The sequence below is a fragment of the Musa acuminata genome, chromosome BXJ2-10 (assembly GCF_036884655.1).
Source record: "Musa acuminata AAA Group cultivar baxijiao chromosome BXJ2-10, Cavendish_Baxijiao_AAA, whole genome shotgun sequence".
Taxonomy (NCBI): domain Eukaryota; kingdom Viridiplantae; phylum Streptophyta; class Magnoliopsida; order Zingiberales; family Musaceae; genus Musa; species Musa acuminata.
Genome location: NC_088347.1, coordinates 32,891,730 through 32,912,779, shown reverse-complemented (window position 1 = coordinate 32,912,779; position 21,050 = coordinate 32,891,730). Strand labels below are relative to the sequence as shown.

Below are 21,050 nucleotides of genomic sequence, written 5' to 3'. Positions count from 1 at the left end.
GAGATCTCACACTTGATGTTATTCCCACTCTACCCTCTCCCTAAAACTCTTAACCAATCTCCCTATAAATGACACGCCACCTTCCTTTCTATCCTCACCACCTTCGAGACCTCCATCCATCGCCCACCATCTCCTCCAATATCGCTCAGAGAAAGGGAGGCTTTCATTCCCTGTGAGTGAGAAGGGAGATGAGGGCGGGAGCAGGGTTCAACACGACGGCAGTGGTGGTGCCCTCGGCAGCGGCGGCGGCGGCGGCGGCGGGGGGAGGAGGTGGGCACTCGGAGTGGCACTCGCCGGTGCCCTACCTGTTCGGGGGTCTGGCGGCGATGCTGGGCCTCATCGCCTTCGCCCTCCTCCTCCTCGCCTGCTCTTACTGGAAGCTATCGAGACGCCTCGGGGGCCGCCGCGGCGGGGACGCCGAGCCGGACCCGAAGACGTGGGTGGGGGTGGCGAAGCCGGCCGCGTGCTACGAGGAAAAGGTAGTGGTGATCATGGCCGGAGACGAGAAGCCGACGTACCTCGCGACTCCCATTTCGAGCCCAGCCTCGTCGTCGTTCGGTGATCACTGTAATAAGGGCGATCATTACAATGACGAAGAGGAGGGGAAGAAGATCGAGGATTGCACGGGGCCGGGAAATGAGACGCAAAACAAGGAACAGATCCGTAGCCAAAGAGAGAACCAAAACTTGGGTGCATGAGTTTTATTATTATTATTATTATTATTATTATTATTATTATTTAGATCGCTTTTTCTGATTTTTATTTGCGGGAAAAATGTAATGTTTTAGTCGAAGAAGAGAGCCCCCTTTTTTGTGTTTTCCGGTTGCATAGAAAATGCATATTTTATGTCTTTCAGTGGATTTGATTCTATTATAGCAGAAAAATAAATGAATGATAATAGTAATAGTAATAGAAATTTGATGCACGCCAACGTTACTCCGCCATGATGCCTGGAAACTGTTTGTGTTATGGTGTCGACAGAGCGAGACGCGTGTTACCTACGAGATGCCTGAGAAGACAGATGGCACACAGTAGCTTTTTCCTTATCACAGTCGCTTATTCTACATGTTATGCACGAGAGTTATGCAATTTATTTTTGCATTATATATATATATATACTCTTTTTTTTTCCATTAGTATAATTAATTTTAAAACATCTTAAATATTAGTGACCATGAAATCTATAAATTTACTTGAGAGTCTGAAACTTAAATTGATATTTGTTGAAGATGTCGACATCGGTAATTTTAATTTAATTTTTATAAAAATAATAATAATTTTAAACATATTTAAGGGAAAAAAAAGAAGGAAAGGTCGAAATCCACGGTTGAATCACAAGCGACCGGCGGCAACAAATTAGCCACCCGATTTGTGCCCACTTCTCCATCGAAAGATTCGACTCGTTCCAATGATTGCTATATGCTCTTTAGGTGGTGGTGCGAATCAATCAATTGCCAATGGCTTTTCTTTCTCGTAGTGCAAAGCCGGGGTTCCGAATAAGGATGCGGCCATCCGGCCGAGAAGCTCTCTCCCCGCAGAACATGCACCCGTCCCCTCATCTTCTGTGGTTTTCTCCTCTTCTTGCCATTATAAATTATATTGTATGCTCATCCACTCCGAGGGGTTGACGTCCCACTCGATTTGTTTGTCAGATTATGGACGACAAATAAGCAAATGTTTACTGTAAGAAGATGAACATGGTGGTGATGTTGCATGGAGAGGTGGGAGAAAGCAAACCACCACCACCATTTTCCCAAGAAGATGAACATGCCGGTCTATGACCACCCTGCGAGAGAGAGGTATGATGTTGGTCGAGTGCCCGAGAAAAGTACAGCTGCGGGCGGTGGAAGCAGTCGGCGTCCATGTCGTCGTCTGAGCCGGACTCTCGCGTTACAGAATCGGGTGCTGAGCTCGGAAAAGATACCGGAGGAAGTGGCCGACAGACAGCAGAGGGACGTCGAACCAGTAGGACGCCGAGGACGTGCGCGCAAACAAGACAGAGAGAAAAAAGAATGATGTGATGCTTCCTTCTTTTGTATGATCCTAATGTAGTTTATGTAAACCATGGAATCGTATCGGATGCGGAAATGCTACGTTATTTGGGATTTTATTTAGAAATGTATATTAGTCTTTTACGGAATTATGCCTTCATAATTAAAATTTATTTGAGTGAGTCATCATATTTTTTATAAATTTAATAAAAATATCTTTTCATCCCCCCATTAGTTGCCTCCACTTTCGTTCGTTACCACTCTTATCATCATCGTCTATGCTATCGCTACCCCCATCGCTCCTGGTATATGTTATCTTTTCTCTTCTACCTTCTTCTCGTCGTCTCCTCATCCTCTTCCTTTTTCTCCATGTAACATCACTCATTATACTCTTCCCCCATGAGAGGTGCAGTACTTCGATCACCCGCTTCACTAGGGGCGTATGGGTAAGGACGATAAAGATAGATGTGATCGATGAAAGGTAGAAGAATATTTTTATCAATTTGATGAAAAAAATAAGATGTCGTTTAGTAAAAACTCAAAGTGAGAACTTATTCAGGTAAAATATTTTCTATTTAAAAACTCTACCAACTTATCATATAATTAAAAAAACATCAAATCATCTTTAACAAATGAATCTGATACACAAAATCAATATTTTAAATGTTAAAAATTTATCAAATAAAATCTCAAACCCTCCCATTTTGGAACTTTTCTTTTAATACTCTCCTCGATCTCTATCTCACATATTAATAAATATATCCTAACATTGATAGCGATCATTTGTAATATGTCTAATCTAACTATTTTTAATTCTTACTATATAAAACTATCCTCACGGGATCGATTCCAACATATCATTTCTAGATTTTTGACACTATGATAAGTCATATTTTATTTCCTGGATGAGTCACCACCAACATGCCTCGTCCCAACTAATGTCAAACTCCGACGTCATAAACCCCGTATGCACACCAAGTTGGGTTCCGTACCGAGATACTATACGACATGACTATCCAAAGAGCTCGGGGCGGACGTCGCTCGGGCATCCCCAAAGACGTCAGCTCGTCAGAGAAGCCATCCTATCCCACAAAGGTCAACGGTCGCAACGAACCGAGGTGCAACTAATTCTCGCATGATAGTATAAAAACCCCTATCCGACACTCGGCCAAGGGGAGAAAAAATCGAGATAAAAACATACCACTAACTTGCTCGTCGGAGCGGGAAGCACCCAAAGGCCATTTTGTAAGAAAGCGGCCACCTGTGACCAACGAGCGTCTCAACCTGGGAATTGTCATCTAGTGTACGAGGACGCGTTGTCATCTATCTCGAAGATGGAGAGATGTGACCCGCCATAAACGGAACTCGGGTTGGCAGACCGAAGAACGTTGATTAAGACCCCCTCACGAGAGCCCAATCGACTCCGCCAACCCAACTCTTGCCCGAGTCACTCCGAAACGGCCACCCCCGAGTGGCGAGCGTCTTGACCCAAGAGATACTTTTCGTTGCACAAGGGAAAGCAGTGAGCCGGCCTGGATCCCAACCAACGCCAACCAGCATTCCTCCCTGAGGGTGTGGCTATCTCATCATCCTACTTACTCCGCAAGAAGCTCTCGACATTGACCCGCTGACCTAACCGTGCTGACTCATCAGCCATGATACTTTTGTTCACTAACACACTATATTGTCTACACCACCGAGTAGGTGATTTAGAACTATGTTCTTTTATCAGTGAGGAGAGGCTTCAACGAGTACTATCTAAAAATGGTTATAATCAGGATTCTTAATTTCGATTTGTACTGTTTGATACGGAAGATACGTATCGGTATGAGAAGATATCGATATACGAATTGTCCTCTATCGAATAGTGCTAGTGTTTTGATCGGTATCGAGGCGTACCGTTCGATATCATTCCATATTTCAATTGTTACTAAGGCATATTGATCGATGCACCCTAATGTGATATATGAAGGTATTTTTAAGGTTTTAAAGTATACTATCGGTATGTCGTAATATACCGATGATATATATCGTCATGTATCGTAGCTCTGTTAGATACGTTGATACAGATGGATATTCAAAATCCTGGTTACAACTATAGTTCCTGACCACTTCAGCCCCTCGAAAGGATTCAGCCTGTAGATGAGATTGCATCAAAGCATGTGAATCTTATATCTATCCATTTTTTAATGTGTTGAGCACCCTTTATTCATTCGGACTTGCATCAAAAATTTGAGTCCCATTTAGACATCATGCCTAACTAGCTTTCTCATGAGACATGAAGGAATGTCAAAGTATGTATACATTGGACCTTTTTACTAATAGCTGAAGTTTTCGGATTACCTCATCACATCTTAAAACTCAGTCACAAGTTACCATATACTGGTGTGGATTTGCTGAATGATATATCCTCCAATTAGTTTGATGAGCAAGATATAGATTCTTCATGGTCATCATATATCCTCCAACTAATAGCTTAAGATCACAGTCTACTTGATAGATACAGTTTGTACGATTCACTACAAATTTTACAGTCACAACATGGATTCCACAATAATGTTCATATTCATTCAATAATACACAGTACCAAAGGCAGGCGTGCAGTCTCATCTAACCATTCGCTCCTTCCTCCACGTTGCTTGCATGCATGCATGAATGCGTTCTTTCTGTATCAGCCTACGTTTTCCCGCTTTGCTACCTACAAAAATCGTGCTAAAATCCATCAGTTTCGGATCCGAATCATAACACCAAACCTTATGTAAAGTGCGTTAATTAGGATATCATCAATACATCTCCTCTATTTTGGATGCTACCTAGAAGATATGGGAGGCTTCAGAATGATGGCACAACGCCGTAGTCGTCATCCGCCATGAGGGCCGCCACAGCATCCGCCGCCGATGAGTAGATCCGGCCGACCTCCGCCTCCACCTCCGTCCGCTTCGCGAACCGCCCCTTGATCCTTGGCCGCGCCTCCGCGTAGGCCTTCCTCGACGCGTACCTTATCGTCTTCTCGAACCTCCGGCTCTTCCGCTTCTCCCTGTATCGCATCAGCCGTGCCTCCCGGTCCAACCGTGCTGCCGCCGGATCACACGGGATCCCCACCGCCGATGGCTGCGACACGTCCGGCACCACGGCTGCCTCCGACGACGACACCTGCACCGTCCCACGAAGCAAAGCTGTGAGAACACGTTGCGGTGGCGCTTTTTTAGCTCGACGTGGATTGATGGTGTGGAGAATACGCTGTGGCATAAGGAATGATCGGCTTCTTGTTTGCATCCGGCGATATTGAGATCGAAATAGTCACCACCGGGTGCCAGGAAGAACGGCTGGTCCGCTCCCACGACGGTCTTCATCTCGTCCATCGACGAGCCGTAGTCGAGATCCAGGTAAGCATCAGCGTCGGAGAAGAAGAACTCCGCGGCCGATCGGAGCACCGGGCCCTCTTGGGGGAGGAGGGATGAGGCGGCCTCGGCGTCCGTCTCCTCGTCGTCGCCGCTACCTACGCGTCCGGTGGCAGGGGGCTTGGGGGCAGGGCCGAGGAACGGAAGCAGGGGGATGCGCTCGTGGCGACGAGCGAGGGGGTTGGCGGAGTGGATGTCGGCGTCACAGTCGGCACATAGGGCGGCGGCGTCGGCCTTGCAGGTGACGACGGCGGGGACATGCTCGCAGACCTCGCACAGCCAGGCGCGCTCGTGGCGGGAGGCCAGGCCGTTGGCGCCGTGCACGCGCGCGTCGCACCCGCGGCAGAGGTAGGCAGCATCGGCGCGGCAGTAGAGGAGGGCGGCCGACACGCGGCACGAGTCACAAGGTTTCGACGCCACGCTCAGGTACGCGCCCCCCTTCTTCTCCTCGACCTCTTCCCTCTTCATGGATCTCTCTCTCTCTCTCTCTCTCTATCTCTCTCTCTCTCACAGACACACACACAGCACGCCCTCGCCTCCCCCTCGCTCCCTCTATCTCTCTCTCTCTCTCTCTCTCTCTCCCTCACTACCTTCGGTTCTTTCAGATTGATTGGTTTATTTATGTATTTATTTAATGGGGTTTTAAGATCTTCCTAATTTCCCATTGGCCGGCGCTCTATCCTGATAGGGGCCCACGGATGGGAAACGTAGCCAATCAGAGTCGAACACGTTGCGTGTCTTCTGCCATTTGTTTCTATGACTTTCTGGTAGCGTAGAATAAATTATCCAAAATTAATATTAATAAAATATATGGACGAGACAAGAAGGGCGCTACTTAGTAAGCGACAGTGGGGCCCAGCGTCGATTAGTTGCACTTGGATTGGTCAGCTAGTCGTGGCAGCCCCATCACCGGCCAATTGTACCCGGTGACACGCAACGTCAACGTCGGACATCGACACCATGCTATTTCAAGGTGCGTTCCCCTGGCACGTTTCACGGGTGATTCAGAAACTGAGTTTTTCCATGGTAGTCCGATCCATGTAACTAATTCCCGTCCCGAAAACATGGACCCACTGGCTCACCCGTGGGCTCCACTGGTCGCTGACCAATAAAAGAAGGTTTTCTTTTTGGCTGTTCAAAAAATCGAATCCTGATTCAACTCACGGCTTTTAGTCGTGTCTTAAATCGTATCCTTATGTAATAATACGGCTGCGGCTTGCGACGCAAGGCCGACCGAACCCTTTCCCCTTCCGATCTCTCAAACTCGCGCTCGTTTCCCTTCGAATCGCTCCGCACCGACCCCTCTCTCCTCTGTTCCTCTCTCGCATCGCTTGCTTCCGCATCGATCCAGGGTTAGGGTTTCCCGGTCCTTTTGGCCATGAATCTTCACGATCTTAACAAGGTCTGGGAGATCAAAGCCCTCAAGAAGCCCGGCGAGGAAGAGGCACACCGCCTCCTCGATCGCATCGCCAAGCAGGTCCAGCCCATCATGCGCCGGCGCAATTGGAAGGTCAAGCTCCTATCGGAGTTCTGGTATTGTCGATCCCTTTGTTCTTCCTTCGCTTCTTCTTTTCTCTCTTCCTCCTCGTCTTACGCATGGAATGATCGATCCTCTTTGGGGTTTGGTGCAGCCCAGCCAATCCGGCTCTTTTGGGGTTAAATGTTGGGGGCGGCGCCCAGGTGAAGCTTCGCCTGAGGCGGCCCAACAGGGATTGGGATTTCTTCCCCTTCGAGCAGGTCCTCGACACGATGCTCCACGAGCTCTGCCACATCGAGCACGGCCCCCACAATGCCGCTTTCTACAAACTCTGGGATGTGTTGCGCAAGGTAATTCCTTCTGTTTCCCAATTTGTTTCTCTTTTTTTGTGTCAATGTTGTACTTCATAATATGTTCACCGAATCACAGAACCGATGACTGGTATAATTACTTGAAAAACAAACAGAGTTGGAAGCTTGTTTACTCCTTTGTCTAGTGAAGGTTTTATTCAACAGACATTACAATAAAAGTTAGTGTTCTGATTCTTCCTTCGACATACATTAGCTTTTGTGGAGTAAGAATTATGCATGTTACGTGATAATATGAGTCACTGATTTAATCAGTCATGATTGCATTTTGATTGTCCAATGTTACATTCTTTGTTCCTTTTACTTATCTCTCTGCTTTTTTTTGGTTAGTTTGATCATCTGGTCCTAGTTTCTGAAGTTCTTTTACATAATTTTTATTGATTTGAATTGGAATGTGAAAGTTTTGATCTCTCTTATAGCATGCACTTTTGGCCTTCCCAACTTTCCATCCCTGGTTTATTTTATTGTATTATGTTAATATCTAGTTGCTTCTTTATAGGATGCTTGTGTGAGGTGTGTAGTAACAGTGATTGATGATGACTAATAGAACCTGAGCATGATTTTGTTAATTCAAGCACATGATTTTCGCATTTTCATGATGTATTTGTGGAACTGGCTTTTATCAACTGATGCAGGAATGTGAAGAACTGGTTGCAAAGGGAATAACTGGAACTGGGCAGGGATTTGATGCCCCTGGAAGACGCTTAGGTGGCTTCTCTCACCAACCACCAGTAGCATCCCTTCGGCAGGCTGCAGTTGCTGCTGCAGCAAAACGGGCTCGTGTTGGAGCTTTGCTACCATCTGGACCTAAAAGATTAGGGGGAAACAGTGAAATTATGGATGCACTTAGTCCAATACAAGCTGCTGCTATGGCTGCAGAGAGAAGGATGTATGATGATATATGGTGTGGGTCTGTGTCAGATGAACCCACTGGTGCAGTAGAGAGTATCTGCGGAATCTCTAAGTATCCTTCATCTACAGAACAAGGTGATTCATCAAGAACTTCTGATGATGGGGTACAAGGGGAGGACTTTGTACTAAGGGGTCCTAGTAATATAGATAAGGTTGGGAGTAGCTCCCACTCTAAGTGCAAGAACCATGAGTCTACAACTGATTGCTTATCTGGTGGGGCACCAGTAGCTGGTGGATCGACATTCCATTACCCAAAAGATGGTGGTGAAGATCAAGCAATTTGGGAATGCAGCTTATGCACTCTATTCAATCAAGTAAGGCTTATGCTTTATCAACTAAACTATAGTCACCATTCGCAACTTGCATTTTGATCATTTTGCTGATTTTTCTTTACAAGCAGAACGGAAATTATATTATGTCAATCTGCAACATGGGATAACTCATGGATTCTTGCTCTTTCCGTATGTGATTCATCGAGATTGGCATTTTGTAGTCATTTGTTTTTTGTAACCATGTACCACCTTCTGGCTGTTAACATAGTAATAGTAACTAAAAGATGTTAATGGATTTGAAATATATGCTTTGCTAAATACATGTTAATTCATGAGATTTGTATTTTTTGACTACTTGTATTTCATAACTATTAAAGTTCAAAGGAGAGATGAGTTGTACATCATAACTATTGAATTTCAAATGAGTGAGTGAGTCAAGTTGTTTAGAAGTTTTTCTTGTATTATTAATCATCTTAGACTATATTTTCGGTTTAATCTTCCACATTTTATTCAATCACCACACAATTGGTGGGATATTAAATAACTCAAGGAATCTATTCTTTACCAGCTACCTAGTTTATGGATCACTTTATTTATGCAAATGACGTTCTTTTGCTCCCAACAACCATTTACAAAAGTATATCTTTCCCTTTCTCTTCTCGCTTAGTTTGAACATGATTGTTTTTTCTCAAATATTTCTCCTATATATAAAAATATGGATGTATGTGCGGAAACTAACTCATTTTTTATTTCATCTATATCGTGGACTTTTGCAAAATAACTTTGGATTTCTACAGCCATTGGCACTAATATGCAAAGCTTGTGGAGCTCAAAAACTGAAAGCTATTGGATCTAAATCTAAGACCTGGTCATGCAAATTTTGCACCCTAGAGAACAGCACTAAGCAAGACAAGTGTACAGCCTGTTGTCAGTGGAGATATTCATATGGTCCGCCGGTATCTACCCATGGACCCAATTATGGGACTTGAGTGATAGATGCAACTTGATAATGTAAATGGTGATCGTACTGTATGCTTGTAAGTACCTCTGTGTTTCTCGCTTTCATCATTTCAATACCAACACTAAAATAACTTATAGTTTGTTGATGGAATATTTGGCATGGAGTTTGGGAGCCTGAGCAATGGGATACCATTTTTGTGCCTTGGGTTACTGGTGAGCATATTTTGCTCTATACTAATCTGTCCTTTCTGCTTAACAAAGTTGTGTCAAGGACTTTTGGTTGCTTGCAAAATTACATTTTAAGGTGGTCCTACTTTTTATTTGTATTGCCAATACGAGTGATGATTTCTTCATTGTCTTGCAGGTCATAGTGCTTTTGTGGTTAAAATGTAGGTGAACAAGCCGAATGCAGGTCATTATTTCGATGGCCTACATTGTGGCTTCATCTCCATGGATATCGATCTGCCACAAAGCCTCCTATCTTTTTCAGTCTTCAGTTCCAGGTGCTATTTTCCTGACCAAAGAATGCTTTTGCTTATTTTACTTAATCTGTCTTATAGTTTTGCAATATATTCCTACATGCAAACTGTTAATGGAAGTCCAATCTTATACTATATGGAAATTTCAACTTGTGATTCATGTCATCCTCTGAACTAGCTAATTTGATGGTTTATACTCTTCGAATATACTTGTTAAGTCGATGAACTATTATTGCCTTGGATCCCTATTTCATAATATGATAAATTCAGCACAGAACATCCGTTAAGATGTCATCCTTAAATTTTTTTTTCCCCTTATTTATTCCATTAGCCAAGTGTTATTTGACCGAGAATAAGTAACAAAAAAACTCTGAGTTGCACCAGTTTTCAGTGATTAATATGGGAAATCCTCAGAGCCTTGCCCGTGGACAAAATAGACCTATTAGAGGTTTAAACCAAGGCATGTACCACGGACCATTCTCGCCATTGGAACCCGCCAACGTCACCAAAAAGAGTCAAACGAGTGCCATCTCTTATTAGATCTTTGACTCGAATCTGCTATCCATGTACATAAAAATCTGGCCGAATCAGATGGTTTGATGTATGTTTGAAGCAGAATTGATTCAATAATTGAACCAATCCGATCCAAGATCTGTTTCATGGTTTTCATGGTTGGACCGGCCAATCTCAGTAACTATCTTCTTGAAGAGATTCTGTCTCATCTTTTTATCTAAGCTTCAGGAATTTTACCCCCACTTTTTCTTTTGGTAGCAACCACATATGAGGGGCTGGTTTGTTCTTGATATATAAAAAACAATAATTTGGTCAGATTTAGAAAATTAAATAAAGGTTTATCACTTAAATATATGGTTAAATTAATTTATTTGAGTTAAAACAATATAAAATAACTTTGAATGTCTCCAATGTTCTTAGTATTACACTGAGTTTTTCTAGGATATTAATATAAATTAACAGTTAATCTATAGTGTTAAATGAACATTAATTAAAATGGCATTATGCAATTTTTTTGGTTTTGGGTAAATATACATGCTAAACAAAATTTTAGAGACATCAATAGGCCTTCAGAGGTGTGTGTGTGTGTGTGTATATAGTTATTGGGACAAAAAAAAGGGGAGTGGGGAGTAGTGAATGAGATGCCACTGTTTTGGGTTTCATGGTCATCCGACCAAACATAGGTTTACATTTCTTTAGTCCACTGAATCACATTGCTACAGGCAAATCCCTCCCCATTTAGCATGAATCATAAGCAGTCTCATGTGAGATGGTATCCGGTGCAGTCTTTTGTGTTGACTGATGGGACCAACCTATCAAAAGCCTAGTTGGTTGTGTTCCGTAGTTTTCTGTTGCCCATCCAAAATAAGGTGTCTGAGGTTGAGAAACTTGCAAAGGCCAAGCGTAGTTCATGAGCGCCATATAATTCACCGACTCCTTTGGGAGGAATATGTTTCACCAAAATGTTCTTGAAGGGTACATGAACGTATGGAGAAGAATCTTGTGACCAGCAGGCATGAATCATGTACTGATGACATTTTGTTGGACACTGAAACGGGATAGTTGTGTGCAGACGTTCTTCTGTATCCCCCTCCCCAACTATTTCTGTGAATGGCAATCATGTAGGCTGTTGGGGTTTTCTTGAGGCTAATCCTGTCTAGTACAGTAGTTGGTAGACTACTGTGGACTCATCCATAGGTTGTTGTGTTCCTAACCACTCCTAACGACAAAAATGGGTCCAAAAGGAATGTGCAACTCATCCTCGCAAAACTTTCATCCTGTCTTTGAGATATCGGTAAAAGTGAGTTCCTCCACCGAGGGGTCGTCTTCTTCTTCTTATCTATATATGACTTGCTTACCCGCTGCTCTACTGCCCATAGTTCCCTTCATGCGTCCTCCACGCTATGACACTCGTTTCACACGCCATGGTCTCCCGCCTACCCTGCTCAGCTTCACTTGGCATTGTCGCCTTTCCCTTAGCAACCATACTGCCCTGCTTTCGCTCTTGCCTGCGCCATCGCTGCTTGGCTCTACCCTGGCCTGAGGGGCAGTTCCCTGACCTTCATCTCGTCCCCATCGCCGGATGCCAGAAGGCACGGTGGCGTTGGAGTGGGAGATGATCAGGATGTTCCTGGTGGCAATCCCGGGTAAGCTGTTGACGTGTGTGGTGAGCGACGCGTTCCTGTTGATGGCGGTGGAGGTGGCGGAGGCAGCAGGGGTGCCGTGGGTCCCGCTGTACACGGACGGGGCCGGCCTCGCTCGCCGCGAATTTACACACTGAATTAGCTCCGCGACGTCCTCCAGGTGAGGGAACGAGGTTTGTGCCATGTTCTCCGTCACCTTCTTGGGATGGCCGTGCATGTCGTGAATGTATGACATTTAAGGGTCAACAAAATCCCAATGGACACAAACTTATGCCACGATTACGCATGCAATGCCCATAAACATAAGAATAGCTTATTCGTATCTTTCATTGCTTGACGTAGCCGTCGTCCGCGGGAGCAGCAGCTCCACTTCATTCCCGGCGTCTCCGCTCATCGAGTCTGCTACCTCCCCGAGGGCATCGTCTTCAGCCCCGTCGACTCCTCGTTCTCGTGCCTCCACCGCATGGCCCAAAACGTCTCCAAAGCTGCCGCCGGCCTTGTCAACATTTGCGAGGGCCTCGACCCCGCCATGAACGCCGAGTTGGCCGCCAGCTTCGCCGACTACCTGCCATCGGCCCCCGCCACCTTTTCTCACCGCCCGTCATCCCCACGCGGGACACGAACCACCGTCTCCCCTGGCTGGATCGCCCCGCGACGGCCACCGTGGCCTACGTAAATTTCGGTTCGGTCGTGACCCTGCCGCCCTCCCAGCTGACCAAGCTCGCGGAGGGGTTGGAGGTCAGCGGGCGGCGTTCCTCTGGTCGCTCAAGGGCTGGCCGAGGAGCTTCTGACGCCGGGATTCGTAGACCGAACCAAGAGGGGGGGGGGGGTCCCTCGTGGTAAGCTGGGCGCTGCAGTCGGACGTCCTGCGCCACGCGGGCGGTGGGAGCGTTCGCGACCCACTGCGGCTGGAACTCGGTGTTGGAGACCATCACGGCCGGTGTCCCCATGGTGCGCCGCCCCTTCTTCGGGGACCAAAGCATGAACGCGAGGTCCGTCTCCTTCGTGTGGAAGATCGGAGTCGAATTCGAAGGCTGAGCGATGACAAAGGAAGGGGTGACGAGGGCTTTGCACACAGTGTTGAAGGCCGAGGAAGGGAAGGGGATGAGGACGAAGGCGGCCGAGCTGAAGGCCATGACGACGCTCGCAGTGCAGCCCGGGGGAACCTAGTCGATCAACTCTAACAGTCGTATGCAGTTCATTTCGTCAGTGTCACTGATGCCGGTAAACGTGAACGATACAATAATAACAATAATATACGTTATGTAATGTATTAAAAATATAATAAACTAAACAAACTCGGATCGAGTTTGGTTTCTCTATTTGATCTGTTTAAGTAACATTTATTTCTGGTCGATGATCTAACAAAGATTTTGGTGTTGACGGAGTCAACCATGTGACCCACCTAAATCGAGAACCTAAAGAGCGTGCGATTTAGTTGGACCGAAACTGTATGAGCTTGATTTTTTAGTTGGAACCGGTTTCAGTCAACGCCGAACCCGTTTGACTCTTTTTCGTGACGTTGGCGGGTTCGGATCCTCCACACGTCACTCCGCAGCCGTTTAATGTGCGAATACTCGACGCATTAGGTGGTAGATTTGGGCAGCGGGATTTGTGGAACTCGATGCTTGGAGGTGACGTGGCACGCGATCCTTCCTGCGACTATAAGGTATCACGAGGTTAACCGCGGCTTTCATGGACACCACAGGTTCGTTGGCTTTCTCGTATTTAGACGCGCGTTGTCCCATAGCTGAAATCATCACCACCTCTTAACTCGCGATCCTTCGGATTGCTCCGCTCTGCCGCCATGACCGCTGTTCACCGCTCCCCCGCCCAGCCTCACGTGGCCTTCGTCGCCTTCCCCTTCGGCACCCATGCCGCGCCGCTTTTTGCCCTCGCCCGCGCCATCGCCGCCGCGGCGCCGGGCGCCGCCTTGTCCTTCCTCAGCACCGCCCGGTCCCTCGCGTCCCTTCCCCAAGCCCAGGCGCTCGGAAACATCCGCCTCGTCCCCATCGCCGACGGAACGCCCGAATCTTCCGCGGAGCCGCCTCCGGCGAGCGAGCAGGCGAAGATCGGGATGTTCCTGGCCGCGATGCCGGGGAGCCTTCGGGCGGGGATGGACGACGCGGTGGCGGGGGCGGGCGGGGCGGCGGTGAGCTTCGTGGTGAGCGACGCCTTCCTGTGGATGGCGGGAGAGGTGGCGGAGGCGGCGGGGGCGCCTTGGGTCCCGTTGTACACGGGCGGCCCAGCGTCTCTCTCCGCCCATTTCCACACCGATCTCCTCCGCGACACCATTGGGGTTGGCGAACGAGGTAAAGTACCCTTGTCCTCCTCGATGGTAAGTACAAGAGAGGCTTGCGCGTCGACAATCCCGATGCAAACGTCATGGTTGCACTTACCAAAGTGTCGTATGAACTTGCAAGTGTTCCTTCCATGGTCACCTAATTTTGAGCATTTATGAGAAAGCTGACATATACCCAAATGGCACCAAGATTTCTTCGCTTCGAATTAAATTCAATGTGCTCTATCATGTGATATAAAAAGATCAATTAGGTTATGTGGAGGAGTTCGTAGCCACTCAATTAGGTTGCTCACAACACCAGAAGGAGGTTTGGCTTCTTAGCATTTATTTGAGTTGGCCTTTCTTTAGTGATTTACCAACCTCCATTGCCACTGCTGTCATTCCTACTGTATCAACCTTCGTATTTTTGCCTTCTTAATCCATGCAAAGACGATGTTTATTTAGAACGAGATTAATGTCTATAATCATCGATTAAATTGGCATGGCATATCATATTTTTCATGCATTAATGCTATTTGAACTCGTTCCATGTAGCCATCGCCCGTAGCAAGGAGCAGCTCCACTTCATTCCCGGCCTCTCCGCGCATCGAGTCTGTGACCTCCCCGAGGGCATCGTCTTCGGCCCCCTCGACTCTCCGTTCTCCTGCCTCCTCCACCGCATGGGCCAAAGCGTCGCCAAAGCCGCCGCCGTCCTTGTCAACACTTTCGAGGGCCTTGACCGCACCATCGACGCCGAGTTCTCCGCCAGCTTCTCCAAGTACCTCCACATCGGCCCCCTCCACCTCCTCGTGCCTCCCGCCGGCCCCACGCCGGACACGCACCACTGCCTCCCCTGGCTGGACCGCCACGCGCCAGCCACCGTGGCCTACGTCAGCTTCGGCTCGGTCATGACTCCCCAGCCGGCGGAGCTGGCCGCGCTAGCCGAGGGGTTGGAGGCCAGCAGGGCGGCGTTCCTCTGGTCGCTCAAGGACCACGCGAGGGAGCTCCTGCCGCAGGGATTCTTAGACCGGACCAAGGAGAGGTGCCTCGTGGTCAGCTGGGCGCCGCAGTTGGACGTCCTGCGCCACGCGGCGGTGGGTGCGTTCGTGACTCACTGCGGCTGGAACTCGGTGTTGGAGGCCATGACGGCCGGCGTCCCCATGGTGTGCCACCCCTTCTTCGGGGACCAAAGGATGAACGCGAGGTCCGTCTCCCTTGTGTGGAAGATCGGAGTCGAATTCGAAGGCGGAGCGATAACGAAGGAAGAGGTGACGAGGGCTTTGGACACTGTGCTGAAGGGTGAAGAAGGGAAGCGGATGAAGGCGATGGCTTGCGAGCTGAAGGCCATGACGACGCGTGCACTGCAGCCTCAGGGGAGTTCGTCGGTCAACCTTAAGAGACTGATGCAATTCGTTTGATGTCGGTGTCTCTGATGCCAATAATAATAATAATTATTATTATTATTATTTAATAATATTATAATCATGGCAGAGGAATATTTACGTAAACATGGGAGACACGTACGTGCAGAGCGTACGTGCGTACGTTTCCTTTATTACTCTCAGGCCCCTCAGAAAATAAGTAAATCGGGATCGGTACTCACTGGCATTAAACACAGGCGCACGCTTAGCGCATTGTTACGAAAAGATCCCTGTCATTATTTGTTTCTCACTTTACTTCCTGTTTGTGCTTTTTCACGTACGATTCGTTGTCATAATAAAGGTTGACTGGGAAAAAGATATAGGAAGGACTCTTTCATAAATATTGTAAATGACAGTGGCCTCATTGTTAAGTCGAACGCAGGCGTGAGATAACAACCTTATCTCCGCCGTCCATTTCAAGACTCCTTAAACTTCGGACGTCCCCGCACCAAAAAAAAGGGCAGCGATTTTTACTACCTACTATTAACTTACCCTCTCGCGTACAAACCTAATGATCGGACGTTAATTTGGGCTCCACGGGAATCACGAGGATTAGAATCTGCAGGGTGATTTTTGTGGATAATGAAAAGTATCTTTTTTTTAAAAGAAAACCTTCCATATAAGCGCCCCCTCCCTCTTCGATTCCTTCTTTTCCGCTAATTCTCAACAAAGATTCCCCCTTTTAATTCCCTGATACAGACTCCAGCGATTTGGAACTTGGAGGCCTGCGGGGTTTAAGGTTAAGGAAGATGCCGATTCCGTGAGGGGTGGGGTTGGTTCTTGATGCGGCTTCATGGCGGAGTGCGGAGCTGAATCTTCCTGGAAGAACGAGTTCCCGTTGGGGATGCGGGTGCTGGCCGTGGATGACGACAGGGTGTGCCTCCGGCTGCTCGAGACCCAACTCAAGGAGTGCGGATACCAAGGTATGGGTTCTTCTTCTCCGCTGTTGTTGTGTAGTAGTAGTAGTTGTTGTTGTTCCAAGATGTGTGGTTGGATTCTATCCAAGATTGGGGTTTGAACTCCGATCTTGGTTTCGTTATTCCTGTTTCTGTTGTTCTTTAGAGAGTCGTGGATGGTTTCTTGGTTGTTACTTGTGTCGGGCTTTGAAAGGCTTCGTAGAAATTGGCTTATCTGAATTTGATGATTCACGGAGATGGTTGCGTGCCAATTAATCTAAAACAACGATTTAAACGAGCAAAAGAAGAGAGTGCGTGGATATTAGGGTTCGACAAAGTAATGTGAATATATAGAATTTTGTTGAGCGCTAAACAATATTTTCTTTTGGTATTTTGTTTTATGTTTTAGTGTTTCTCTTCTTTTAATATACTATGGGCATTGATTTATCATATAAGCTTTTTGATTGAATGATTTCTTGAAACCCAAAATTGCTATTTCTTTTATGAATTACCAATAGGGACATTGGACTTTTCTTAGCCATGCCGCTTAGTGTAAGTGATTCAATTTATGAGAGATATAGTGAACAAGGTCCTTGTACCTGTTATGTAGTCTTTGTGATAATGCAATTATTGCATCTTCAAGTTGTTGGTAGGAGGAACAGAAAAGAAGGGTCTTTGAATGCATTAAGCATTTACTACCAGAATCACAAACTTCAAATATTTTCTAGATGCAGAAACATGTATAGATACCATAAAGGACGATGTAGTTCCGACCTGCTTAGCTGTGCCAAAATTTACCCTCAAGAACTTTACTTTTCAACTCAAATGTGGTCAGCTTCTGCCGGATTCTTCACAAAAAAAAAAAACTTGATTCATCGCACAATGTGACATATTAAACACATCCTCTCCATTTTCATCAACCTTCTCTGCTTTAACCTTGAATTTGACAGTGCAGTTCCAACTTGTTCCGACTCCAGTTTTTTTATTTCAGTGCCACATGCAGAATCTATGTTTGGTTTTTCTGGTAAATGTCATGTGAAGGCACCAAAATTATACAAAATTATAGCACTGCTTTGCGATCACCTGCTGGTTTCCTGAAACTTGCTGTTCTTTAACCCTAACCTTTATCCATCAAATCCCTGTTTTGATGTTTATTTCCCTTTCTGGGTTGTTTTGTTCTACATTGATATCTGAGAGCGAGATTAATTATTAAGTTCTGCTGCATAACAATTATTTCTCAACATCGATTATCAATACATTACTATATATACATAAGGAGACTTATCATGAACAGACTTACTCTAATATTCATTAATGATGTACAATATGCAGTTACTGCAACACAACATGCATTGACAGCTTTAGAACTTCTAAGAGAGAACAAAGACAATTATGATATTGTGATAAGTGATGTTCAAATGCCCGATATGGATGGCTTTAAGCTTTTAGAGATCATTGGTCTTGAGATGGACTTGCCTGTCATCAGTAAGTGGACGCATTATATTATTATATCTTTTTTCCTTAGTTTTGTAAATCTAATACCATATTTATTTTAGTGTTATCTGTGAAGAGTGAAACCAGTTACGTGATGAAAGGTGTACTGCATGGGGCTGTTGACTACTTGGTGAAACCTGTTAGGCTTGAGGATCTCAAGCTCATATGGAAGCATGTAATCAAGAAATCACTGCTCGTTAAGAAAGAGAGCAATGACCCTAGCAACACTCATATTCAGAAACAGAAGGCAGATAATGATCGGTACTCAATAACAACAAGAAAATCCATGGATAAAATAAAGGAGAAAGAAGATTCTGCTCATGAAAACTCAGATGGTGAACCATCAAAACAGAAAAGGCAAAGGGTTTCTTGGTCTGCAGATTTGCATACTCACTTCGTCAAGGCTGTCAATCATCTTGGCTTTGATAGTAAGACATGAATGTGAATTGATTGGTTAGACTGAAAATTTCTATTCAACTCTTAAATGACTTCCATTTTACAGGGGCAGTACCGAAAAAGATACTTGACCTCATGAATGTTAAAGGACTTACTCGAGAAAACATTGCGAGTCATTTACAGGTCCAATTAAGTCAACTACTCTCAACTCATGCTCTCATTAGAAATATCTAAAGCTTGCTCCATTACATTGGTATCCCTTGTGCATGTAGATATCTACAATTTTATATATTAGATCTGAAAGTTCTAGTATAACAAATTATAATCCGTCATGGAAGTTTCAAATTCAAACTTAGGCATGAACTGTTGACGTCCTTATTTCATCGCGACTTAATTATCAAGTATCTTATATGTTTCTTCATGTCCTGTGACTCAGAAATATAGAAAGACACTTAAGAGGAATGGAATAGGATTGCAACGACAACATTGTGGTGGTCCTCATCCACATGGTTTTGGTGTGAATTCTCCAGGTTCTGTTATCTTGTCTTTTAATCCACAATTTCATGCTAAACTAAATTTTCTTGAAGAACATGGATTGAATGAGTATCAAAAAGATAGTATGATGATCTCACCAGGCCCCTCCTGGTATACCAACAGCAGTGTGGCCCCTTCACCATTCCAGCATTTTGCATCATTTCCTCAAGCAGGTCATTTCAAAATGGAACAAGATGGGTATTCATCAAATTCTATGGGAACCGAAAGAGCATATCCTCTCTCAGGATTTAAAAACTTGACCTATCAATCTCTGAGACCAACATTAGATCAAGTTGAGTGCTCCATGAAGAATTTTCACCAAAATTCCTTGATTGTTGGTGGAATTTCTCGTCCAGATTCATCTTCCCAATTGCATCATCCACCGAATGAAAATTCTTTTGAAACATTGCTTGAGAATAACAATGCAGGACTTGATGCCTCAGCCAAGCTGAATCCAGTTATGCCTAGTAAGTAACTTAGATCATGTAGCATATCTTACTTCTTGTAATCTCTTTTTAATATTTATTTACCTTTTATAATCTCTTTTCAACTATGGTTTATCTTTCTGCTGTGTAACATAAAAAAATATTTTTTTGATGATGTAGCAGGTCTAGATATGTCAGCCCAAAGCAGCAGAGATATGTTGGACATGCAGATATATGATGGAGACACGTTTGAAGATACTTTCCAATCAGAGTTCGCAAAGCATCAACCTGAGGATTCTTCAATCGAATCACTATTTTTCCTTGACAAATGCAATTCTATGGATGACCTTAATACAGTCCTCAAGCAGGTATTCCATTTAATGAGTTCTTTCATCTGTTGGTGGTGGCTGTATTTTCAACATGTAGATGAACTTAAATTATGAACTCATCAAAATGTCTTTCAGATATGCATATCTTATTTTTACCAAGATAGTTAATTCCGAGGCTTTGCTTTTTTTAGTAAAGATATGAAATACTTTAGTTTGTTTCTTAATGCAATGTTTCATTTTTCACATTCTTTTAAGCGTTCTCAATTAGTCGCTCATAGTGGTTTTCTATGTGGTTTTCATTATGTATCACGGTGATCATTATCATAATAGAAGAAATATGAAACAGTAAACTTTTTAAGAACGAAGAATAGAGTCAAATCGCATTGTCATGCTTCTCCCTTTTGGTGCCATAGCAAGGATCAAAGTTCTGGTGCTAATGCTGTTTGTTGTTCCTATTTTGAACACTTTGGCTTACCAAGCGTTCATTTGTTCTTTCAGCCTCATCATTCATGGAATCCTGATGTCACTTCAATGCTTTTGTTTACAACCATTTGTTTGATCTCCTGTCTCAATGTTAAACTACACCTGCTTATCAAATACCTGTAGAAAGGAACTGATCATTTTTTGAGTTGCAAACCTGGAAATAGCAAGAAGATTTTATATGCTGCTTCCCTTAATTGGTTTCACCGGGCATTGTCAGAGACTTATTCCCTTCTTATAGCTGCCAGGCCATATTTGCATGAGCAGTTATTTAGAATCTATGATTCGTTTGGATCATTTAAGCAAAGCTATAAATAGCTAGAAGCTTTTATATGCTACTAGTAATCTTTGTTCGTTTCACCTGCCATTCTCATAAGGTTGAAGCTACTGCTTTCAGCATATGCAGTTCTTTAGAATCTATTATAAATTCTGATCTTTTATTAGCCAATATTAAAGTCATCATATTGCCTAAAACCCATCTAATTTTTGTTGCCTTTACGATATTGGCTTGTCTACGTTAGTTTCAGCAGCAGTAGGGATGGATGAGAGAGGCGGCCACCGAACAGAGGTTGCTATCATCCCACCAGCTTAATCAGTCGACTGTGGCTATTTTATCACTAGATTTGAGGAATTCCTGCAAATTGAATATATTGATTTGTAAATAATCTGCCCCTTTTTTTTGTATTTTGTATTTTTTTTTTTTTTGAATTTGACAGATTACAACGGTTAGGAGTTTTCTGTGAAGAATTTTTGACACAATGTGATCCCCAATAAATTA

At 44.8% G+C, this 21,050-nt stretch overlaps 5 protein-coding genes and 1 pseudogene across 12 annotated transcripts; 5 read left to right on the top strand and 1 right to left on the bottom strand.

The window, feature by feature from the left end:
- The first annotated feature begins 108 nt into the window (after positions 1–108).
- Positions 109–855, top strand: LOC103969071 (protein GLUTAMINE DUMPER 2). Its single transcript, XM_009382492.3, has one exon. The coding sequence runs from the start codon at positions 189–191 to the stop codon at positions 696–698; it is 510 nt and encodes a 169-aa protein (XP_009380767.2). The 5' UTR covers positions 109–188; the 3' UTR covers positions 699–855.
- Positions 856–4,427: 3,572 nt separating this feature from the next.
- On the bottom strand, positions 4,428–5,980 carry LOC103969070 (zinc finger protein CONSTANS-LIKE 3). 2 transcript variants are annotated; one of them, XM_009382491.3, is made up of 3 exons: positions 5,231–5,980; positions 4,805–5,144; positions 4,428–4,689 (listed from the first exon to the last, which is right to left on the bottom strand). In XM_009382491.3, exons 1-2 carry the CDS (start codon positions 5,858–5,860, stop codon positions 4,824–4,826), a joined length of 951 nt encoding a protein of 316 aa, XP_009380766.2. In that variant the 5' UTR covers positions 5,861–5,980; the 3' UTR covers positions 4,428–4,689; positions 4,805–4,823. The 2 variants fall into 2 exon arrangements, with proteins under 2 accessions (XP_009380766.2, XP_064985882.1); XM_065129810.1 differs by having other exon boundaries at positions 4,428–4,685.
- A 635-nt stretch (positions 5,981–6,615) lies between these two features.
- On the top strand, positions 6,616–10,025 carry LOC103969069 (uncharacterized). Of its 3 annotated transcripts, none has more exons than XR_001975816.2 (6): positions 6,616–6,925; positions 7,024–7,219; positions 7,873–8,463; positions 9,219–9,458; positions 9,520–9,594; positions 9,746–10,025. XR_001975816.2 is itself a non-coding variant. In XM_009382490.3 (5 exons), exons 1-4 carry the CDS (start codon positions 6,771–6,773, stop codon positions 9,408–9,410), a joined length of 1,134 nt encoding a protein of 377 aa, XP_009380765.2. In that variant the 5' UTR covers positions 6,616–6,770; the 3' UTR covers positions 9,411–9,458; positions 9,775–10,025. The 3 variants fall into 3 exon arrangements, 1 of the variants encoding a protein (XP_009380765.2); XR_670545.3 differs by having other exon boundaries at positions 6,617–6,925; positions 9,547–9,594; XM_009382490.3 differs by lacking the exon at positions 9,520–9,594 and having other exon boundaries at positions 9,775–10,025.
- A 2,206-nt stretch (positions 10,026–12,231) lies between these two features.
- On the top strand, positions 12,232–13,356 carry LOC135625786 (anthocyanidin 3-O-glucosyltransferase 7-like; annotated as a pseudogene).
- Positions 13,357–13,762: 406 nt separating this feature from the next.
- LOC135625265 (anthocyanidin 3-O-glucosyltransferase 7-like) lies at positions 13,763–15,793 on the top strand. Its single transcript, XM_065129808.1, has 2 exons — positions 13,763–14,328; positions 14,853–15,793. Exons 1-2 carry the CDS (start codon positions 13,824–13,826, stop codon positions 15,713–15,715), a joined length of 1,368 nt encoding a protein of 455 aa, XP_064985880.1. The 5' UTR covers positions 13,763–13,823; the 3' UTR covers positions 15,716–15,793.
- Positions 15,794–16,373: 580 nt separating this feature from the next.
- LOC103969872 (two-component response regulator ARR10-like) lies at positions 16,374–20,945 on the top strand. Of its 5 annotated transcripts, XM_065129806.1 has the most exons (8): positions 16,374–16,641; positions 17,947–18,099; positions 18,171–18,536; positions 18,611–18,687; positions 18,941–19,034; positions 19,140–19,505; positions 19,647–19,831; positions 20,794–20,945. In XM_065129806.1, the coding sequence occupies exons 1-8, from the start codon at positions 16,512–16,514 to the stop codon at positions 20,806–20,808; spliced, it is 1,386 nt and encodes a 461-aa protein (XP_064985878.1). In that variant the 5' UTR covers positions 16,374–16,511; the 3' UTR covers positions 20,809–20,945. The 5 variants fall into 5 exon arrangements, with proteins under 5 accessions (XP_064985878.1, XP_018674613.2, XP_064985877.1 ...); XM_018819068.2 differs by having other exon boundaries at positions 18,941–19,505; positions 19,644–19,831; XM_065129805.1 differs by lacking the exon at positions 20,794–20,945 and having other exon boundaries at positions 19,644–20,003.
- Positions 20,946–21,050: the final 105 nt, after the last annotated feature.